This window comes from Aquila chrysaetos, chromosome 4, assembly GCF_900496995.4.
Source record: "Aquila chrysaetos chrysaetos chromosome 4, bAquChr1.4, whole genome shotgun sequence".
NCBI lineage: Eukaryota > Metazoa > Chordata > Aves > Accipitriformes > Accipitridae > Aquila > Aquila chrysaetos.
Genome location: NC_044007.1, coordinates 36,796,204 through 36,815,924, shown reverse-complemented (window position 1 = coordinate 36,815,924; position 19,721 = coordinate 36,796,204). Strand labels below are relative to the sequence as shown.

At 38.7% G+C, this 19,721-nt stretch overlaps 1 protein-coding gene across 1 annotated transcript in view; it reads right to left on the bottom strand.

The window, feature by feature from the left end:
* The window catches only part of NCOA2 (nuclear receptor coactivator 2), a 199,352-nt gene that overhangs the window by 50,600 nt on the left and 129,031 nt on the right, over positions 1 to 19,721 (bottom strand). Inside the window, 2 exon segments of the mRNA XM_030011116.2 lie at positions 753 to 930; positions 5,925 to 6,028. Of these exon segments, the coding sequence (XP_029866976.1) occupies positions 753 to 930; positions 5,925 to 6,028 (282 nt within the window).

Here is a 19,721-nt window from a genome sequence, read left to right as displayed (position 1 = left end):
GAGCGAATTAATGTAACACCACATAAGGAAATAGCAGGGTCATATTTAAAATACTCTTCACTTGCCCTCTTCAGTCATAAAATGTAATAAAGGCAGTAATTCATGGAGCTTAGCCATTTACATTTTTGATTCTTCAGGGGTTTATAAGTAAAGTCATAAAATGCTAAAGTGAATTGCCTAATACTTTTTAAACTGCTGTGAGTAAATTAGGTGCCCAGTATTGACTTTCTCTTTCTTTTCATGTCCTCAAAAACCCAATGACATTAAAACCAATATTAATATGAATCCAAAAATGGCTGCAACTAACAAAAACAGTTTTTGAAAGATAGGGGTAAATATTGGTGAGACTAAAAACACTGAAATAAGAATTGTAGCATAAGGAGTTTTCTGATTTTTCTCTTATATTCCCCCTTCCTTGGGCCATTCTTAGAATAACCAGCCTAGACAGAGAACTAACAGAGTTCATATAGCTAATGCTGTCTTTTAGTGATTCACTCCAGAGATCCATTAAAAATATCAGCTAACATGAGTTACTAAGAGTAATTTTAACAAAGAAGAATCTGAAAAGAGTGGAGGATGCTTTTGAGAATAATATTAATCATTCATACAGCCTATATATACATTAAAAATAAATAGAGTATATATGATGAAACTGTAAGTAGTGGAAGGACATTAACTTAAGTTATTGAAACGCTGATTTATGAAACCAAAGTTAAATAAGTAATGGTATGATACGAGGAAAAGATATATACCTAAAGATTTTGGCAGCAGGATTTTGACAAATTCATTGTGGTCCCCTACATGCAGGATGCTATATATGCTTGTGTTCATCAGCTCTTCTTGGTTGTACCTTAGGTACTGTGTCACATTCTCAGAAACAAACACAACATTACCTTCTGGGTTCACTACAAAGAAGAACCCATCTAGGGCCTAAAGGAAAAAAAAAAGGCAGAGAGAGAGAGAAAGAGAAAAAGAGAGAGAAAGAGAGAGAAACACAACACCAAACAATCAGATTAACAACAAGATACCCAGAAAATAAATATTCCCTTCAGAAGACATAGCTGAGTCTTTCTGCATCCATCTCAGTTCTTGTATTTTTGTCTGTAATAGCAAAGGACACGTTTCAGACCGAGCATCTAATTTTACCTATATCAAACCAGTGTAAAAGCACAGAAAGGTGCACACCTTGCAAAATAATGAAACCCACACGTGAAAACAAACCAAATCCCCCACCCCAAGCAAACAAAATAATGGAAGAGGTTGCTACCTATCTGCCTGCCTGTGAAGTAAGAAACCTGGAAAAACGCTGAAAACAAACCAAATCCCCCACCCCAAGCAAACAAAATAATGGAAGAGGTTGCTACCTATCTGCCTGCCTGTGAAGTAAGAAACCTGGACCAGAAGCTGTTTCTGCTAAACCTAGAGCCTGTTCACTCCTCTACGCAGCACAGGGAGACTGATCCCAGGAAAACATCACAAGATGTGCTGGCATAAGGCATGGAAAACACTGGCAGAAAGAAAGAGAAAGGCTCTCTCCCCATCCCCAGCAGTGCATCTTCATAGAAGTGAGGCCCCATGCAGCCAGGAACACGAGGGATTAAAAGCAGAGAAGGGCAAAGGGAGCTGAGAGCAGGCAGTGAGCAGCACGGATGGGGCAGCTTTAGTCCCTACTCCCAGGACTGCTTTCATTTTTTTTATTTGACATCAGTTTAATTCAGTCCACACATGATCCAGGGAACAGGAACCTGACTTTGACCTCTTCAACTCAGCTCCACGGTATTCCAAAGGTCTTAAAAGTTTCTGCACAGAAGTGTCTAAATTAGTCATTTCTGCTGATTGGTTTCCCCCCTTACCTCTTGTGATGATGAAAACCTAGCTGCAGCATTCTTTCTGAGATAATTCCTGTATGTTATCTGAAACCTAAGCCAAATACTACATCACTTCTACCTGATGAGGATAAAGCAAAAATTTGAGTATCAGTAAGAACTGCTCATACAAACTTTCTTTTCCTTAAGATGCAAGCATGATTGTGGATGGTAGAAATATTTCAGAATACATCCCTCTAATTTTATGCCACATGAGCACATAAAGGGGGATACATTTAAACTTAAAGCACCAAAGCTTTTGGTCTAAGCATTCAATTAACAATTATCCCATACAGACTTCTGCAGCTTTGCCTGATTTATTTACCTCTCTAAGGATTGGTGGGAAATCACTGGAACAGTTGTTAGTTATTGCATCTCCAGGGACAGAAACAAGTCAGAAAAACAGGCAATCCATGATTCATTATGGGTTAATTAAAAGTGAGTGGATCCATACTAAACCTGAACTTGGCTCACTGCAAAAGTCTAACAAGGAGGAGCTGCCTTAGCAAGCATATACAGGCATACAGGATTTTTGATATGACCAAACTTGGATACTGTACAACTTGCATGTTGGTCTTAGCAGGCAGTTCTCAAGTCCTCAGGCTACAAATACGTATTAAAATATTGTACACTACTGAGCAGTTAGCAAATCAAGACAGTACAAAAGAGAAGGCTAAGGAGGCATCTTATTTCTGTCTTGAGCCACCTAGCAGAAGGCTGAAGAGAAGACAGAGCCAGGCTCTATTCAGAGGTTCACAAGGAAAGGACGAGATGCAACAGACACAGGTTGCAAGACAGGAAACTTCACGGAGATACAAGAAAAAAAATTGTTCACCATGAAGGTGGTCAGATATGGGAAGAGGCTGCCCAAAGAGGCTGTGAAATCTCCTTCCCCAGAGATATTCAAACCTTGGCTGGACTCAGACCTGAGCCACCCGCTCTAGCCAGACCTGCTTGGAGTGGGAGGTGGGACTACACAAGCTCCAGGGGTCCTTCCCAAACTAAGTTAGTTAAGGAGTCTGCTAAAGGGGAGGGATAGTGAAAGCACAACGCACAAGCAGAGCGGCTGAGCCAACGTTTGCAAAATGCTTTGTTTGTTCTATTTTTAAATAAAAAAAATAATAAAACCCACAAATAAATGTACAGGTATATACTTTTCCTGACTGCCTCTAAATTAAGATAAACTAGTCTTTTTTTTCTCCTGTTAATTGTCACAAATTCTAATCTCTGGCTTTGTTTTTTATCATTGCCTTCCTTTTGTTTCTGATCATTCTTGGTTCCTCCTGTTAATCCACATTCTTGGAGAGGTCCCTCCTTTCCATTTGCTTTCATAACATTCACGACATTTTCCTGCTAACTAGTATTTAGTTTAACTAACAATGATTTACAAGATTTAATTAATTGAGGCTCTAATACAATTTTGTATCAGCATCTCTGCTCTGGATTAGTGTCTTAGGCTGCATTTCACCACTGCTTGAGGCCAATGTAAGCATGGCCTCTTTGTTTTAGTCCTTTCTACATCATGACAGCTCCCTGTACTGTCGGAGGATATGAAGAGCTAGACCAGAGAACTGAGTTGGCTGAAAACTAATGCAAGAAAAAAAAGAAAAAAGATGCTAGCCACATCAGTCCCCTGAACTGGTCCACCATGAAACCACATGGCGTTCAGAGCTGGCAGAAGGGTGTGGGTTTGGCTGAACCATTCTGCTTGGCAGCGGTCCACACTCACATCAATTCAAAGGGATTGCAAAACCAAAACCATAGCAGATGTTTATTGGAGAAAACTTTCAAAGGCAGAGATGGCAAGCAAGAGATTATGAGAGTTACTGGCATCCCACAATATTCTGCAGTTTTCCCTACTGTTTCCTACTATGGCAACTTCTTTGGCAAGTGCTCTGTGCTGTTTCCTCACAGCTGCTTCTTGGGTTGACCACAGAAGTGGTGATCTGAGCCTGGAGTAACACAGGGCCTTATATGCCAGTCTCCCATTTCTTTCTATTCTATTAATAAAATAATCTTGTAGGTAAGCAGCAGCAGGCTTTTGAGCAATTTGATGCACCAAGCCACTTATATCTTTTGGAAGCTTCTACTTTTGCAAGAATTTCTTAATTCTGTCCCCAGCTGTATGCCACCACAATAAACAACTTTTCTTCAGAGCTATTGGGACAATGGGGGAACAAATAATGGACAACATGCTGGAAGAGAAAACAAGAGAACAGATATTATTTTAGATGATACACTGGAACGGAAAATACATTTGTGTTCTTTGAGATGTTGTCAGCTCTCTCTTGACTACTTTTTCACCCTCTCTTCTTATCTACTTTATGCTTTAACCAAGGAATCTGTTAAAATATTCCTCAGAGGCAGCTGCATGGTGAATTTTACTCCCTTTCTTCAGCTGGAAACACTATTTTGGGGATTCTTCAGTTTTATTCTTTAATAAAAACAATTATATTTCTAAACCAAATCAACTAATAAACTGTTCATCAGCATTGCCATTTTAATTATTATTCGGCAATGAAAAAGGGTGGGTTTTTGAAGAGGTTGTATAAAGGGGTTCTGTAAAGATGAAATAACTTAATTGCATTTCCTTAAGGAGATAAAGACACAAAGAAAGTATCTGTAGTCTTTTCACCACAAATGTATAACAACTTTCAGTCCTTTTAAGTTTCTTGGTGAAAAAGGACCATGGCTTATTAATTTAGTTCCACAATCTTTCATTGTTAATAAGCAATGGTTTTACTGCAAAGGAAAACTAAATTAAATGGAATAATGGAACAGACGGGTGATTTTACATGCCATGTTTGCTGCAATAGCCAATCATGCAAGATAAGCCAGGAAAAAAAAAATCATCTTATCCTTATTTTCCCTGTTATTAAAACAGGTACTTACAATTAAATTAATAGGAAATTAAAGATAAATTTTAACATAGCAATTTAAGAGATGAATGTTTAACCTTGTTTGATAGCAAAACCAACAACATTCAATTCAGTGAGCACATATAATAAATATTAAATTAAATAATTTGATTTGTTACCCCCACTTTTCAAAGAAGAATGTTTTCACTCTAACCTGTCTAATCTTCCTTATGTTTAGTGCTGTGATTTTGGAGTCTTTATTTCATATGTAGTACAGAAAACTGTATTTTCGTCTAACAAATCATGAAAAACAATGCAAATACTTAAAACTGTTATAACATGCATCTCGTTCCTGCAACATTCAGAAATGACGGAATAATTATGCTTCTGCCAAAGTTGGTTCCTTTAGCTTGATTCAGAGTTTGTGTTTTGTTTCATCTAAAGTAACATTTATTCTTCCTTACAGGTTAGTCCACAGTCAGAACAGGAATAAACAGTTTGCAAGTGAGCTGAGGCAGATAAAGCAGTAGTGCCAAAGGACAGCAGCATATGACATTAGGATCCCAGATAACATACCTACCCAACATTACTATTAATACATTTAGAAGCTAGGTGTTAACCATGCAGCCTTTTGGGATATCAAAATAACAGCTAATATCAGACAGAAATCTTAACTGAACAAAATGAAATACATGTCTTGAAAGGCTCTCCTGGATTATTTTCTTATTCTAGAGGGAAGAGTCACGCTGTCAGTGCTAAAATGACAAACCATTAAAAGAGTTGCAAGGACATGCAATTTTAGAAGAAGTATTATTCACGTATATAGTACTGTATATGTAAGTCAATGTTTAGGTACAACAGGTCTTCCAAACCTGTCATGGTTTAGAACAAATAAAACACGCACATGCAGACACCCAAGACTTGCTACCAGCTGAAGCCCCTCAAGTTGTCTGTGTTACAAAGCAGAATTACCTTTCTCTGCCTCTCCTCACCCCCCAGTTAAAGAAAGTTTCATCACTGAATCCAATAGAAATATGCTGCCTGCTCTTAAATGACATACTCCTAAGTAGCCAGGATGGCTTGTCTCTCTTGACCATTCTTTTACAGCAACCTCTGACTGCACTTTTTCATTTCATTACACTGCTCTTCATCCTAGGGGGGAGCAGAACTGGCTTAAATAAAGGAATTTTGTGCTCTTCACCTCAAGCATCATTGGTCCAAGTGCATCCTTGTCGATGACACTCTGACCCGTAGATGATACATCTGCTTTTTGCACTTCATCTTCATTAGCAGCTGCTGCTTTTTCTGCAATAAAGAAAACTATGTGTTAAATGACAAAGCAGTGCTAAGTGACACAGTAAGAGTCCACAGAGTATTGAGACTAGCTATGAAATGGTTGCAGTGCAACAATTCTGAAAATGAGATTAAATAGTCTCCCATAATGATTCAACAGAAGCATAACTAGTATATTTGGTTCTCAGTTTTGAAGTTTTATGACACAGATGTTGTTTCTCTGCTAGACATTTTACTAAACTACAAAACATAACACTGCACAAAGACAAGGGCTCTTTATGAAGGTGCAATGAGCAAAAGCCAGGACCAAGGTGTATTAAAAGACTGATCTAAAAGAGCATGCAAAGCTTACAGCTGCACAACTTTTCCACGATCGCTATATTTAGAAGGAAAAACATAAGTGCGCAATCTACTGTTTCAGTACTGAGAAACAGCAGTCTCATTTCTGTTCCCATGCCTCCACCCACATTTTTACTATCACATAATTTTCATACTGCCTTATTTACCAGTATGTGATTAAAACTACATACAATTTCAAGTGCTGTATTTGAAAATCACAGGCAAGAAAATAATGATTTAAGGTTTCTGGAGCATAATGCCACACATATTACAATATGTTACATACAGTATCACAGAACATACCCAACTCTAAATGTAAGGGATATTCAAACATACTGGAACTTTCAAATCAAGAGGGTTTATAATTCCTATCAAGTAATGGACTGTATTATTTTTTCTATTCCAAGAATGATATTGGTGTTTAAGGGAGAAGTAATAAAAGTAAAAAAAACACTATACAAAATAAATATTCTACATTGTACATTAATGAAATGAGTAATTTTTTGTTGCTAGTTCTATGCTCAAAACATTCTTATTACTTTTTGAGCAATTATGTAAAAGCTAGGGCTATACCGCAATCTAGAATATTAAAAATAATTAAAGATCTTTTATTTTTAATATTATGCAATAGATTATTTTAATAAACATGAAAGCACACTGGAATTATGATAACAAGAATATATGCCTTCTACAACAATAAACCAGAACAAGATTCATTGTAGGAATTACTGAAAGTACCGTGTGCGGATGGAGCAAAGGGCCTGTGGAAAATCACCTTTAGTGAAAATTAAAGCATCAGTCATACAAATTGAAATGTATCCAAATGTACAGTATTTTCCACTATCTGTACATCTGCAATACTCCAGCCAAAGTTCCTCTGAACTCTCTCTTTAGCAGAGGTTATAAGGTCAGTGTGAATATACGCTGCTTAGACATACAGTAAAGGAACTGCTTCTGAGAACTCCTGGGTGTCCTCCCGCAAGCAATCACTTGCTGGCAGTAAGGCTTTGGTCACTCGGGCTGTCTCATCCTAGATTTCTAGTTTCTTGCTTTCATGAAAAAAGAGTCATGAAAATCTTAGCTGTCTTCTTAGGATATGTTCATACACAATGTAACACCATTGTGAATAATGATGAAACAAAATTGTTCTGAAAATGGACTGTTGCAACCAATGGAATACTTTTAAAATCACTTTGATTAGCATAATCTGCTAGAAATAAATACACTAGAAATAACAATTAACCCTTCCTCTGCCACTTAAACTCACCAGCATACAAATTAGTATTTCTGGTTTGGACTGTGGACTGCAGTGGGATTTTCTTTTTTTTCTTCTTCTTTTGGCAAAAAGCAGAGATTAGGTGTAATGGGAAAAAATTGAACAATCCTTCCCATACTACAATATAGCAGACTTGGCAGCATATGATGGTACAATACTGAAAACATGTTCTCAAAATTGCGAAAGAATTCTAAAAGATTCTAAAAATAGGGTTGAGCTTTTAATAAAGTTGGTGATGATACTTGTTTCCCATCTGTTCCTGGTAGCATAAAGTGATCCCTGGTTTCACACTGCAAAATATTATAATGGATATGGATAGCAGCTTCCTGCTTTCATCCCATCACTGCTTCAGCCATTGATACCATCTTGAGTATCGGGAGAACAAGGGATTACTCTCTATGCGCTAGAAATGGAGGGCTGCAGATATGGTCCAGCAACAGTGTGCAAGCACATTCATTACACGGTGTTTCCTCATTTCACCAATTTACAAAGACTACTTTTACTAATTATCATCACATAATACAAAACATTTGCTGAAGATTTTTTTCACTCTTAGAACCACGGAGTTCATATGAACGACCAATAACATATCTATAAAAATAACTGTTCTTTTTTATGCACACAGGTGAGGTTTTATACAAAGAAAAAGGAGAAAGTTTTTAATTACTATAAAAGTTATCAACACAGAAGCTGCAATACCAGGTCTGACCAAGGACCTCTCTAAGCCTCACATCCAGTCCCTGACAGCGGCTGCTTTCCCCTCTGGTTCCCCGTTTCTCCATCTCAACCCTTTGATCCCTGACCGCTTCCATTCCATCATCAGCTGTCCCTCACAACCACTCGACCTCTCCGTTTTCTTTCCCTTAGATACGTTTTTCCACAGAGGGCCCAACACCTTTGTGGGATCAATAAACACAGCACTTGCCCAAGGAAAAAGTGCAATGAATGGAGAAAATATGAAAATGCTATTTAGACACAAACGTTGCCTACTTGCCTCTCTCAGTGATGGTGACAACGTACACTACACTACTCATGACGTTTGGTCAGGCATTCTGAAAAGCTTTATGAATCACAAGGGCTCCAAAATTATGGACTTCATAATTGGATCTGTAAGAAGTTAAGTGGTCAGAGAGCTTAGAAGAGGCTCCACATTCAGGCCACAGCTCCCTCTACATTTATTTAAGTGGCATTGTATAGAAAACCATGGCCTCTGACAGCCTCTGAGTAGGACTAGCAGTAAATTATGTCAATGTTATAAACTGCAGCTACTGACAATGTTCAACTATGCAATAAATTATCCATTTCTGACTGAACTACAAAGCCCCTCGTGAAGACTCTATCAGCACATACAGGAAAAGTAAGTGCAAACCCTGTCAGCAGTGTCGTCCTGACAGCCAGGCACGGGGAACGTCTTGAAATGCAAATCTTTTCTTCAGCGATACAGCACACGGGGCTAATTGAGAACAAAAATTTGTTGCAGGAAGGTTGGAAAAACCCAACAACTGATACACAAATTTCTAGTGCCGACAACACTCATGCATTTATCACGAGTCAGTATTTTTTGTTTTTCTTAACAGTTCCAGCTTCTGGTGTTAAGTAGTGGTACAAAAAAGTAAAGTTTACTTTTCCTTTTTTTACTTCTCCTATCTTTTTTAGGTTCACTGGGGGCCCTACAAACAAATCAAAAGCACAGAGAGTTTATTATTTCTATACTAGATGAATGATTTTTGAATGTTAGGGGTTAGGAAAATAGCTGCAGAGGCCCAACCTTGCAAAGCCTCTCAGAAGCCTTTTTTCCAGCCCCATGGGAATTGCTGGTATTACCCTGTGACTAACCACAGCCACTAGATTTTTCCACTGCAGCCACTAACACGGAGAGCGGGAGCCGGTTCCCTGATCTCGCTCACACCTTCCAGCGATGCTGCCTCCCAGAACAGCGATGCCCCTGTTCAAATGTAAAAACGCCAGGAAAGCGTTACCAGGCATCCTACGGGCACAGCGGCTAAAGCAGAGCGGAGGTTTAGTATGGAAAGAGAAATACAGCCTTGTGCTGGCAGAGGAAGTGAGCGGGGTGGAAAGGGGCTTCCCATGGCTTCACCTCCACCCAGGGAATTCTCTGCTGGAGAGGGAGTGTTGAATTAGAAACTGGTCCCATCCTTATGAATATGGCTACCAGGGATCAAGCATATTTTATCTAAATCACAGCAGAATAAACTTCACACACATGAAATAATTATTAGCTCTGCTCAATTAAGAGTTTAGCCTAGAGAGAGAAAAAAAATTTAAATAAAATAGAAGTACTCCTGAGAGAGATACTACAAAGAATATATACACCCAATTATGTAGCATTTTAGTGACGTGTGTAATTTAGACTTTAAACTGTGGGTGTCTTTACAATTGTATAAGCAGTAATATACTAAAATACATATTAATATTTTCAATTGGGCATCTTCCTAGTGATCATAAACTGTATTTACTTTTCTGCATTAATAAACAGAAGAAAGAAGGAAAAAAAAAAGCCCTCACAAATATTTTCTGACAAATTTATCAGTGGGAAAGCCTCAAGCTTTATTTGAAGCTCATTCCATATTCTGAAAGCAAACCTTTGCGATATCACATTAGTTTAACAGAATTTCCTAAGTCAGAGAAAGAGAAGCCAAAAGCAATAGTTTGAACTCTCCTGCTACATTTTAACTTAGGAAGCCTTCCTGGTTTTCCATCCTCCCAACTCAAGCTATGTCGGTGCTCTCTGGATTCCTGACAGCAGACTCAGAAGTGCTACTGACGGGCATCACCTTCTCTTGGTTGTGTTTCAAACCCTCCCTTCCTACAGGTGGGCAGGCAGGACCCGCTGAACTACCAGAAAAGCTCTCTTTGTCTGTATTCAAGCTCTACTTCAACTTCCTTAATGATACTAGCTGCAGAAATACTTCCCCCTTGATGCTCTCTGCAAAACCAAAATGCATTTTCCAAGTAAAGAACAAAACCATAGCCTCTGTAGGGATTGCAAAAAGATGAAGCATAATCTGAAAGAGAAAATTTGCATCAACACTCATTTAGTTTATTTGTCATAGGAGAAACACCTAAGGTTCTTCACAGAACAAAAGGAGCAAAAAAGAGATGCTGACGAAACCCTGGACAGGCCAGCACCCGTGCTCTACAAACTGCTGAGGAAAGAGGTTGAGGGGAAAAAAAAACTGTAACAGGCAGAATCAAATTTATTATCCGATACTGTTTAAGACAGGTTTTCTCAGGTGCCCCATATAATTCCTGTTCTTCAAAACTTTCTGGAATTGCTATTGAAATGCCACACCCATCCCAAACTGTATACCTTCATTTATGTAACAATAGGTTAAAAATATAAGCAAAGAAATTTACTATAAGGGATAGTATAAAGCTCAACTCTGCACATTAGAAAAATCACACAAAGCAAGAAAGATCCTTATAACAGTAACAGCAACATCACTTGAAAGTGATTGTAAATGCTATATAATGTTTAAACATGCAATTAAATTTCACACTGCAACTGTCTTGAAAACAACTTATCTTCTCCATTTTTTGTATGCATTAGCCAACTACTTTTGTCTTGCCTCATTCATATTTGTGACTAAGTTTACCCTGTGTGGCCCTTCTGATCTCTCCTGAATTGCCATGCAAAAATAAAATCCAAACAATCAAGGAAACAGTAAAAGTATGTAACTGGCCAAAGATAAGGGTAGATACAATATTAAAAACTAATGTTAACATATATTAGAAAGTATACTTAGCAAACTGCTAAATTTTAGTTGACATTACAGTTTTAAGTATTAGATTTAATAACATTTGAAATATTAGATTTAGTAACATCTGCGTATGACTATTGCTAAGTAATGATATTGACTGTGGTAACAGACAGGAGGTTTTTAACATAAATAAGGCTATACAAAAAGTACCTTCAAATATATCGACTTGAATAAAAAACAGAAAAAACAGCAAAAAAAGAAACCCTGTATTTGGTAACGTGAGTAGTTTTGGATCACTACACATGATGAAGCAAAGCAGTGAAGAACATGTAAGTTATTTTGATGCTTGGTTAACCACAGGGAAAGCAGCTCTGCCTTGTAGCTGCGTAATTCAAAGCACTACGATCCATGGCTCACATGGAACTTGAGATCCACATGCACGTTTCTTACCCAGTTCCCATTGCCTCGACACAAGTTGTTTTTTCTCCCTGAAAGCAAGTAATTTTTCAAAAGACTGGTGCCTAAGAAACAGCAACTATTTCAGCAATCAATTTTAAGACCAGCTTATCCCATCCCTGTGAATAAAGTTAGCTACTATTTTAGGGAAGTGATTATGTAGTGAGGTTGCTCTTTCATCAAACTGCATGCATCTGTCCAGAGCAAAGAAGCTATTAGACTCTTGAATACATTTTTTCCCCCAGAAACTATAGATCAAGTCTTACAGGAAAAACTATGCAACATCTCAGGAAGGTTTTAGGAGGTAAAACAAGGGAGAATTATGCATCTGCACCGAACTAAAATTAGAAAAGCTGCCATATGGCTCTGTGAAGCCAGCAGCACGTTCTTATTCATTAGGAAGCATTCTGCTAACATAAAAACACAAGGCCTTCCTGTGCTCTCCAAATGTGTTTATCTTTTCAACATTAATGCACGATACATCATCAGGCTGCTGAAATCTCCTGCAGTGCATATTAAAAAAGCACAGCTGCACTTTTTCTCAGCACGTTTATTCTCTGCGAGCAATCTGAGAGCACAGCTTTGCCCACCTCCCTGACATGCAGCCCTCTTGTTAGCACAGCTCGGCTCCCCTTCAGTTGGAAAGGGCCGCGCGCCCACCCGCCCGCTCGCCAGCCCAGCCCAGCCCAGCCCCACGCCTCCCCATGCCCCACTCCACTCATCACACTCACGTGGTTTAGCTTCATATTTACTACTGCTGGTGGAAACACACTTAAATGGTAAATGTCCCCAGAGCTTAAGCTAAAAGCCCTCAGAAAGCTGTAAGCTCAATTACTCGCTCAGGAGTAATAGCACTGGCAACACCACGATTTCTTCTTTGCAGTGTTTTCAACTTCCAATTAGCACAGCCGCTCTCCCGTCCCCCACATACCTGCCCGACCTTCCAACGGTAAGGAAGCATCAGTAAGACACTAGCTCTACGAAAAGCTTTGCATTCTCACAAAACCACCAAACACAGGTAAACTTTCATGGAGCTTTTCAAGCTTTGAGTGACGTCTGCTCTTGGAAGATTCAGTAACAGCAGCCAGTGTATAAAATTTTCATGGACACGAAAGTAAAACAAGCGCTGAAAAACCATGATGGATTTAGGAACAGCAATAAACGGAGATAATAATACATAAAATTAATACTAGTTTCATTTCTCTTAATTTGACATTTCTCCATCATTCTTTTTTGTATGTCAGCATTTTTGTCACCCAGTACGACTTCTGTAAGAAGTACTGCCTGAGAAATAATTGCCCCCAGCTCAGTTAAGCTGGAACAAGGACAAAAATCACGAAATTCAACACACCAAGAATAATATTTAACTGCTGGACAGAAAGAAGTCTAGTATCTCTGTATGTATTTTTTTTGCCAAATACTTCAATATGCGTTTTACTACCTTTTCCTTGGCTTCTTCTCTTCCCCATTCTCATTTTGCCTGTCTTTTCTGTTGTCACATCTATGAACCCGTTTTTCTCTCATTATTACAAAAGTCAATGGTCTACTTCTTGGAAGTGAGGAAGAGGACAGGTGGCAGCAGTGGAAGTGCCCCCTCCTTCCTCCCTGCACCCCAGGAGCTGGTTGGCTCCAAGCCCCGTGAGCTGCGGTATTGCAGTGCCGCGCTCCCGGCACACGGCTCCATTCAGTGCACTGAGCCTGAGTCTCACCCTCTATAAATACACTTAAATAGCTTCTCTGAAGATTGGATTTAACAGCAGCAACTAAAAGTGACAATGTTATTTACAGAAACAGCGTTATTTGCAGAAATATGTATGCGCTATTCCAAGATTTATCTACTTAATGCAGTGGCAGAGATTATTCACACCTGAGATTATCTCAGAAGGTCACCAGGTTCTGCCAAGTTGGGGGGACTGGAGTAAACCCCAGAATTACAACCCACTTGCTGCTGCTGAACTGAAGAATAAAGTGTCCTATCCAGGACCCCACATCCTCAACGGCTTGACCCATTCCCAGCATGCAATAAAAATACAAAAGAACATAGCAAGTAAAGTAATTTCCCTGCTGAGAGTATTTCTAGTATTTTTGTTTATCAGTAAAGACACAGAAGGACAACTGTCATCCTACCATTTAAGTGAAATCTAAACTAAGACTAAAAGCAACCCTGGATCCAGAAACTATGCCTCATTTTAAACTGTGAGGATACGTCAGACTACGACATTGTGAGTGGAAAATTGTTTTTCATCTCTTTAATGTGGAATTAAGCTTCTATCAAGACCATCACCTGTTGAACTCCTGGGCATGCTGCAACATGGACCTTTTCCACTAAATTTTCAAAAAAATCAAACATGTGTGTATACATTCCTGTGGTTTTAGGCTATATTCTTTCTCTTTTCTCCAAAAAGATCACTAACACTATCTTTCCAGTGTATACTGACTGACTAGAGAAAGAGCATAAATAAATTAATCATCAAAGGTGCTGCCTGCCCAGGAGACTTCCTTATCAAAAGGCCAACATCCAGGATGGTGCTGAGAATTTATAATTTTCACTGGTTTAAAATGCTTTTTTAAATACTGGGAGTTTGGGGCTTTTTTTGCATTTACATTTCCTAGGAATGTGTCGTAACCAGTATAACCTCAAATCTCTGACTGGTTGTGGTGTAGTTTAGGATATTTTATAAGAGCCTAAAATAGAGTACTTGGACAACAAAGGAGTACACATGGTAGATGAAGTACATTGGCTATCAGTGCCTTACCCAAAAATACCCTCAATTTAATCAGTCACTTATTATTCTATTCTGGAATCAGATAAGCAGATTCAAATACATGTATCTGTAGCTGTATACACAAACACTTACATATCCAGGAAACAGTTTTGCCTCTGTTGGTATTTAGATGACTTCAAAACACTCACGTAAACTACTCAACTGTACATGATAACAAATGCCACGCATCCATCAGCGTTGACCTAAAATCTGTTACATTAACATGGCTGAATTTCAAAAGAAAGAGCCAAGCTAACTGACCTCTGCACTGAAATATTAGATACAAATATTTGGCATCCCTCAATTTAACGAAGTAATTATTTTCTTTGGTATGTACTGAATTAGGACAGAAAATTTTACTGTATTTTTTGGCATTTACAATTTTATAAGTGTTAGATATTTACTTAATGAGTAACCTCATCTTGTTTTGATAATTCATCTCTAAAAACAGTATTAATATGAATGTCTAAATGGTGGGAGCCCGATGTTCTTTAACATTTTGGCTGAGCTGACATTTTCAAAGACAAGAAATATGGCAGGATCTGATAATTTCTTTCAAAACAGGGCTCCATCACTGTCTCAGAAATAATATATTGCTTTCACAAAAGTTAACAGCTCTCCAGTTGGTTTTCTGACGTGTAAAAACACAGGCAAGATTTTGAAAATAAGGATACAAGGGTTAACACTCTTTAGACTAGAATCTGCAGATGCAATTGCCAAGCTAATTAAACTTATAGGTTTCCAAAACTTAGGCCAAAATAACATACTGGAAAGGAATATTAATCTAGCCAGACTCCATTTCTTGAAGTCTTACTCTTATGTACTCCACCAACTGTTAAAAGGAAACAGATGACTCCCTTTCTTCGAATGCCACATTGCCATGATTACAAAATATCTTCTTTATTTTAGGATGCTGATGATAAATCTTTGTGACACACCAGATCATTCACAACAACAGGCAAAGATCTTTTTGCTTTTATAAATTGCCATCGATGACTGCAAAAGTTTTCAAGAGACCTAATATGGTGCACCAAAAAGAAATATGATGGATCATGGGCTCCCTATGAGCCCATGAAAGAAAAAAGTTTCCATAATAAAGCATAGGCCAAAATGGAGCACAGATAATTGAAGACAGCTAAGGAAGAACAGAAACAAGTTTAATTTAATGTGTCCATGCTAACATGGATAACAGGGCTCCTACTGCTTCTAATAGTCCAGATTATAGTCGATAAATCTTTTACAAAAAAGCTCTAAATCATTACGGACAAGTAAAGTTTTTCTTCCTATAATAGCCCAGTGTTCAGAAATAGAAGCTGGGGCCCCTCTTCTTGCTTGTCTAACCCACCATCACAGGCCTCAGCCAAACATTTAGGCCAATTTAGAAACAGAAATGTTCCTATTACTGCAAGGAAAGCAGAAGGAAAACCAAAAGCTTCCTAAAAGAACCTGTTTACTTCTGCATGTTAGTTACTAAAGGAATTTTTTAATCCAAATCCTTTATGAAACTGTGTTTAAGATTCATTTCATATACTTCAACAGTGGCTACATTACTTCAGGTACATTATGAATACAGTATGGCTGTTGGAAGGATGGCAATGACTATTAACACGTATCATTTAAGATATTCTCTAAAATTAAAAGATCTTTTTTCATTACCCTAGAAAAGTTTGGCTTATCTTGTTGCTAAGATTTACATCCAGACAAAGCCACTTTTAATCTCGATTACATTAATTTTTTCTGTCACATTTTAAAATGCCTGCTAATAGAAGTGATAGGTACAAATGGGCTCCCTTCAATAGACTGAACCATACTTACAGCTTAATTAATTACGCATTATCTTTTCTTGTTCTCTATTTCAGAGTCATGAAGTAGGGATCAGCACCTAGTCTTAAATAAGTCAGTATAATCCATAAACAGAAAAATAATTAAACACAAACAGTATTGCTTTCTCTATTTTCTCAGGGAGCTTTATCAGTTCTCCTCTGAGAAGAAACTTTGACCTGCCTTAAAACCAGTTCCCTTAACCCACAGGCGACTAGCAGCTCACTGGAAAGGATGCTCCATGTCGTAGCGGCGGGCGCTGCCACAGCCAGCTGCGTAGCCTTACTGCTCTTCCCCAGCCCCAAGGCCCTGATGTGGCGCAGGCTGGCAGTGAGGTGCCCCCGTTTGGCAATCATCGCACTCAGTATGCTGAACAAATGTGGCTTGAACCAGGAAATGCTGAAAACTAAGGTCTGACTCCAGTCATGTCCCTTCTCGGCACGAAGGCTGGTAATGCACGTCTGCAGCGAAGCCCGTGCGTCAGATCAGAAGTGATAATCCAGAACCTTTTCCTCCAGTCTGCAATTTACTTATTTGCTTGCAAAAAGGAACATGGCTGCCTGCTCCTCACTTCACCCGTTAGAGAAACAATAGGCGAGACCTTTTAAATAATAGTTGTTATTTCCACAGGATTATTTAGGCCTCAGCCTAATTTAGGATACTGGGTTTTGAGGTAAGTATCCAAATTCTAAGCCTTTTGTGGATCTGGGCCAAAGTCCTTATTAAAAAAGCAACAACAAAAAAACCAAACAAAAAAAAAAAACAACGAAAGAAACCAACCCCCCACCTTTGGAAAGGGTTTAAGCTATTGAGATAAAGGCTATATGCCCCTTGTCTGAGCTTCAAAGAAAGAATGAATGACAACGCCCATGACCATCACAGAGCTCAGGGAAAGGAAGAGTATTCCTGCACCGTAACTCAAGACGACCCTGAGAAAGCCAATATCCTCCCTCAGTTATATTTAATAAAGATTTTATGGACTGGCTTCTCTGCCTGTATCACTGATACAAAAAAGCAAGGGGAAAAAAAAAGCTTACTGGGCATCTTTACATTTTAGATTGCTATTTGCAAACATGTAATTATATTTTGAACAGTAAGTACAATGGCCCGACAAGCTGTATTATAATGTCCAGTTAAAATCAGCATCTCTAGCAGCTAGACAGATGGCAACTCAACTTTCAAGCTTAATATTAATCACAATAATCCTTGATATCGATCAGTGTAACACTCAACAATTCATTAGTAAGTTTTGTCACATTCCCTAAAACCATTCGATTATTTCTTACTGCAGCACCAAGAGAAAAAACAGTATCAGAGAGACAACAGTGAATGGAATAAAACTGTCACAGGTACGGTGATGCTGGTCCCAAAATTATGGCTAAAGCCACACTGAAAGCAAGAGAGAGCATAACTGGGGAAGAAGTGAAAAACAAAATGCAGGACTGTCGTGGTTTAACCCCAGCCAGCAACTAAGCACCACAGAGCTGCTCGCTCACTTCCCCCTCACCCAGTGGGATGGGGGAGAAAATCAGGAAAAGAAGTAAAACTTGTGGGTTGATTTAAGAACGGTTTAATAGAACAGAAAAGAAAAACTAATAATGATGCTAACACTAATAAAATTACAATAGCAATAATAAAAGGATCAGAATATACAAGCGATGCACAATGCAATTGCTCACCACCTGCCGATCGACGGCCAGGTAGTCCCTGAGCGGCGATCCCCACCCCCCCAGTTTACGTACTAGACATGACGTCACACGGTATGGAATACCCCTTTGGACAATTTGGGTCAGCTGCCCTGGCTGTGTCCCCTCCCAACCTCTTGTGCCCCTCCAGCCTTCTTGCTGGTTGGGCTTGAGAAGCTGAAAAATCCTTGACTTTAGACTAAACACTACTGAACAACAACTGAAAATATCAGTGTTATCAACATTCTTCTCATACCTAGCTCAAAAACATAGCACTGTACTAGGAAGATAATTAACTCTATCCCAGCTGAAACCAGGACAAGGACAATTACTAAAAAGGAGAGAAAACAAAACAGCAAAGGCTGAAAAACAAAGCCCTTCAAGAGAAAAGGGAAAAATAGGGAAATACAAAGAAAATCCATTCCACATAAAATATCACTTTTGACAGCTAGTGACAGGGAGCATTGCGTTCAGAAAAGTCAATAGGAATACTAAGAAATAACTAAAGATAGAAAAATAAACTCAAACATTCAAATATTTCCTCCAAGCTAAGGAGGTGAAAGGTTTTGTACAAAAGAAGGAAGACAGGAAGAATTTTATGTTATTGGCACAAAATACCTCGATATTTTTCCACCCAACCCCAAAACAAACAAACCAAGAAAAATCTAAATGAGTGTCCCTCTGAGTTTTCCAATCTATATTTAGAATTTACAACCTTGATATCTCTTCCTCTTCTTTTTTTTTCATTTCCAAGTGAATCAATTGTTATATTTTAGCACACTTCCTCTTCAATGTTGAACGTAGGCCCAGACCTAATTTGACATAGAATAACCTGTCTCTGGAAGACATCTTCCTCAGAAGGATCATGGGAACTGCAGGTTGTTCCAAGTCTTTCTAGGAAATTGTGCCTCAGAAGAAAAAGTACCAGTAAAAGGACAGTGCTCTTCGTGCTCACACATCTTAAGATGACAAGGGACCACTCTAACTGTCTAGCTGGATCTCTGTAACACATCCCAAAAGTGTTTCACCAAGTGACTCCTGCATCATGGCAAGAACCTCCACAGAATTACAATATATATTTTGAAGGGTGTTCAGATCTGTTTGGGAGGGCTGATAGAACCTACCAATTTCTTCATTAAGTTGCTTTGAATTTCAATTAACTTTCCACTAAGAATCTGCACCTTATGTATGAGTTGGCTTTGGCCACAGATTCCAGCTCTTAGGCTGTATCCTGCCTTTGCGTGTTAAAGAGCCCTCTGTGGCAAGCACACTGCGTAGCTCCATTTTGCTTTGTGTCAGTAAGCAAAGCAAAGTTTGCAGGGACATGCCTTTCTGCTTCAAGATGAATAGAGCTTCAGTGAATAGAGGTACCACACTGCTGCTTCTTCCAAAGGGGCACGTGTATACTATTTCAGACAACATGGCAATATCTGGAGCATCTCCAGTTATGGAGTATCTACTCTGAAAGTTTTCTACTTTAGCAGAACTTCAATTTATGTACTTTTCTGTCTCCTTCTTCTGACATTTGCTCTGATCTTGTGTGAACTAAAGAAGAGTAGTTAGCTTTCAGAGGGAAGAGGGAGAGTATGTGTGTGTTTAAGCATGTAGTGTGCACACTAGAGTACCCATTGTCTTGTAAAA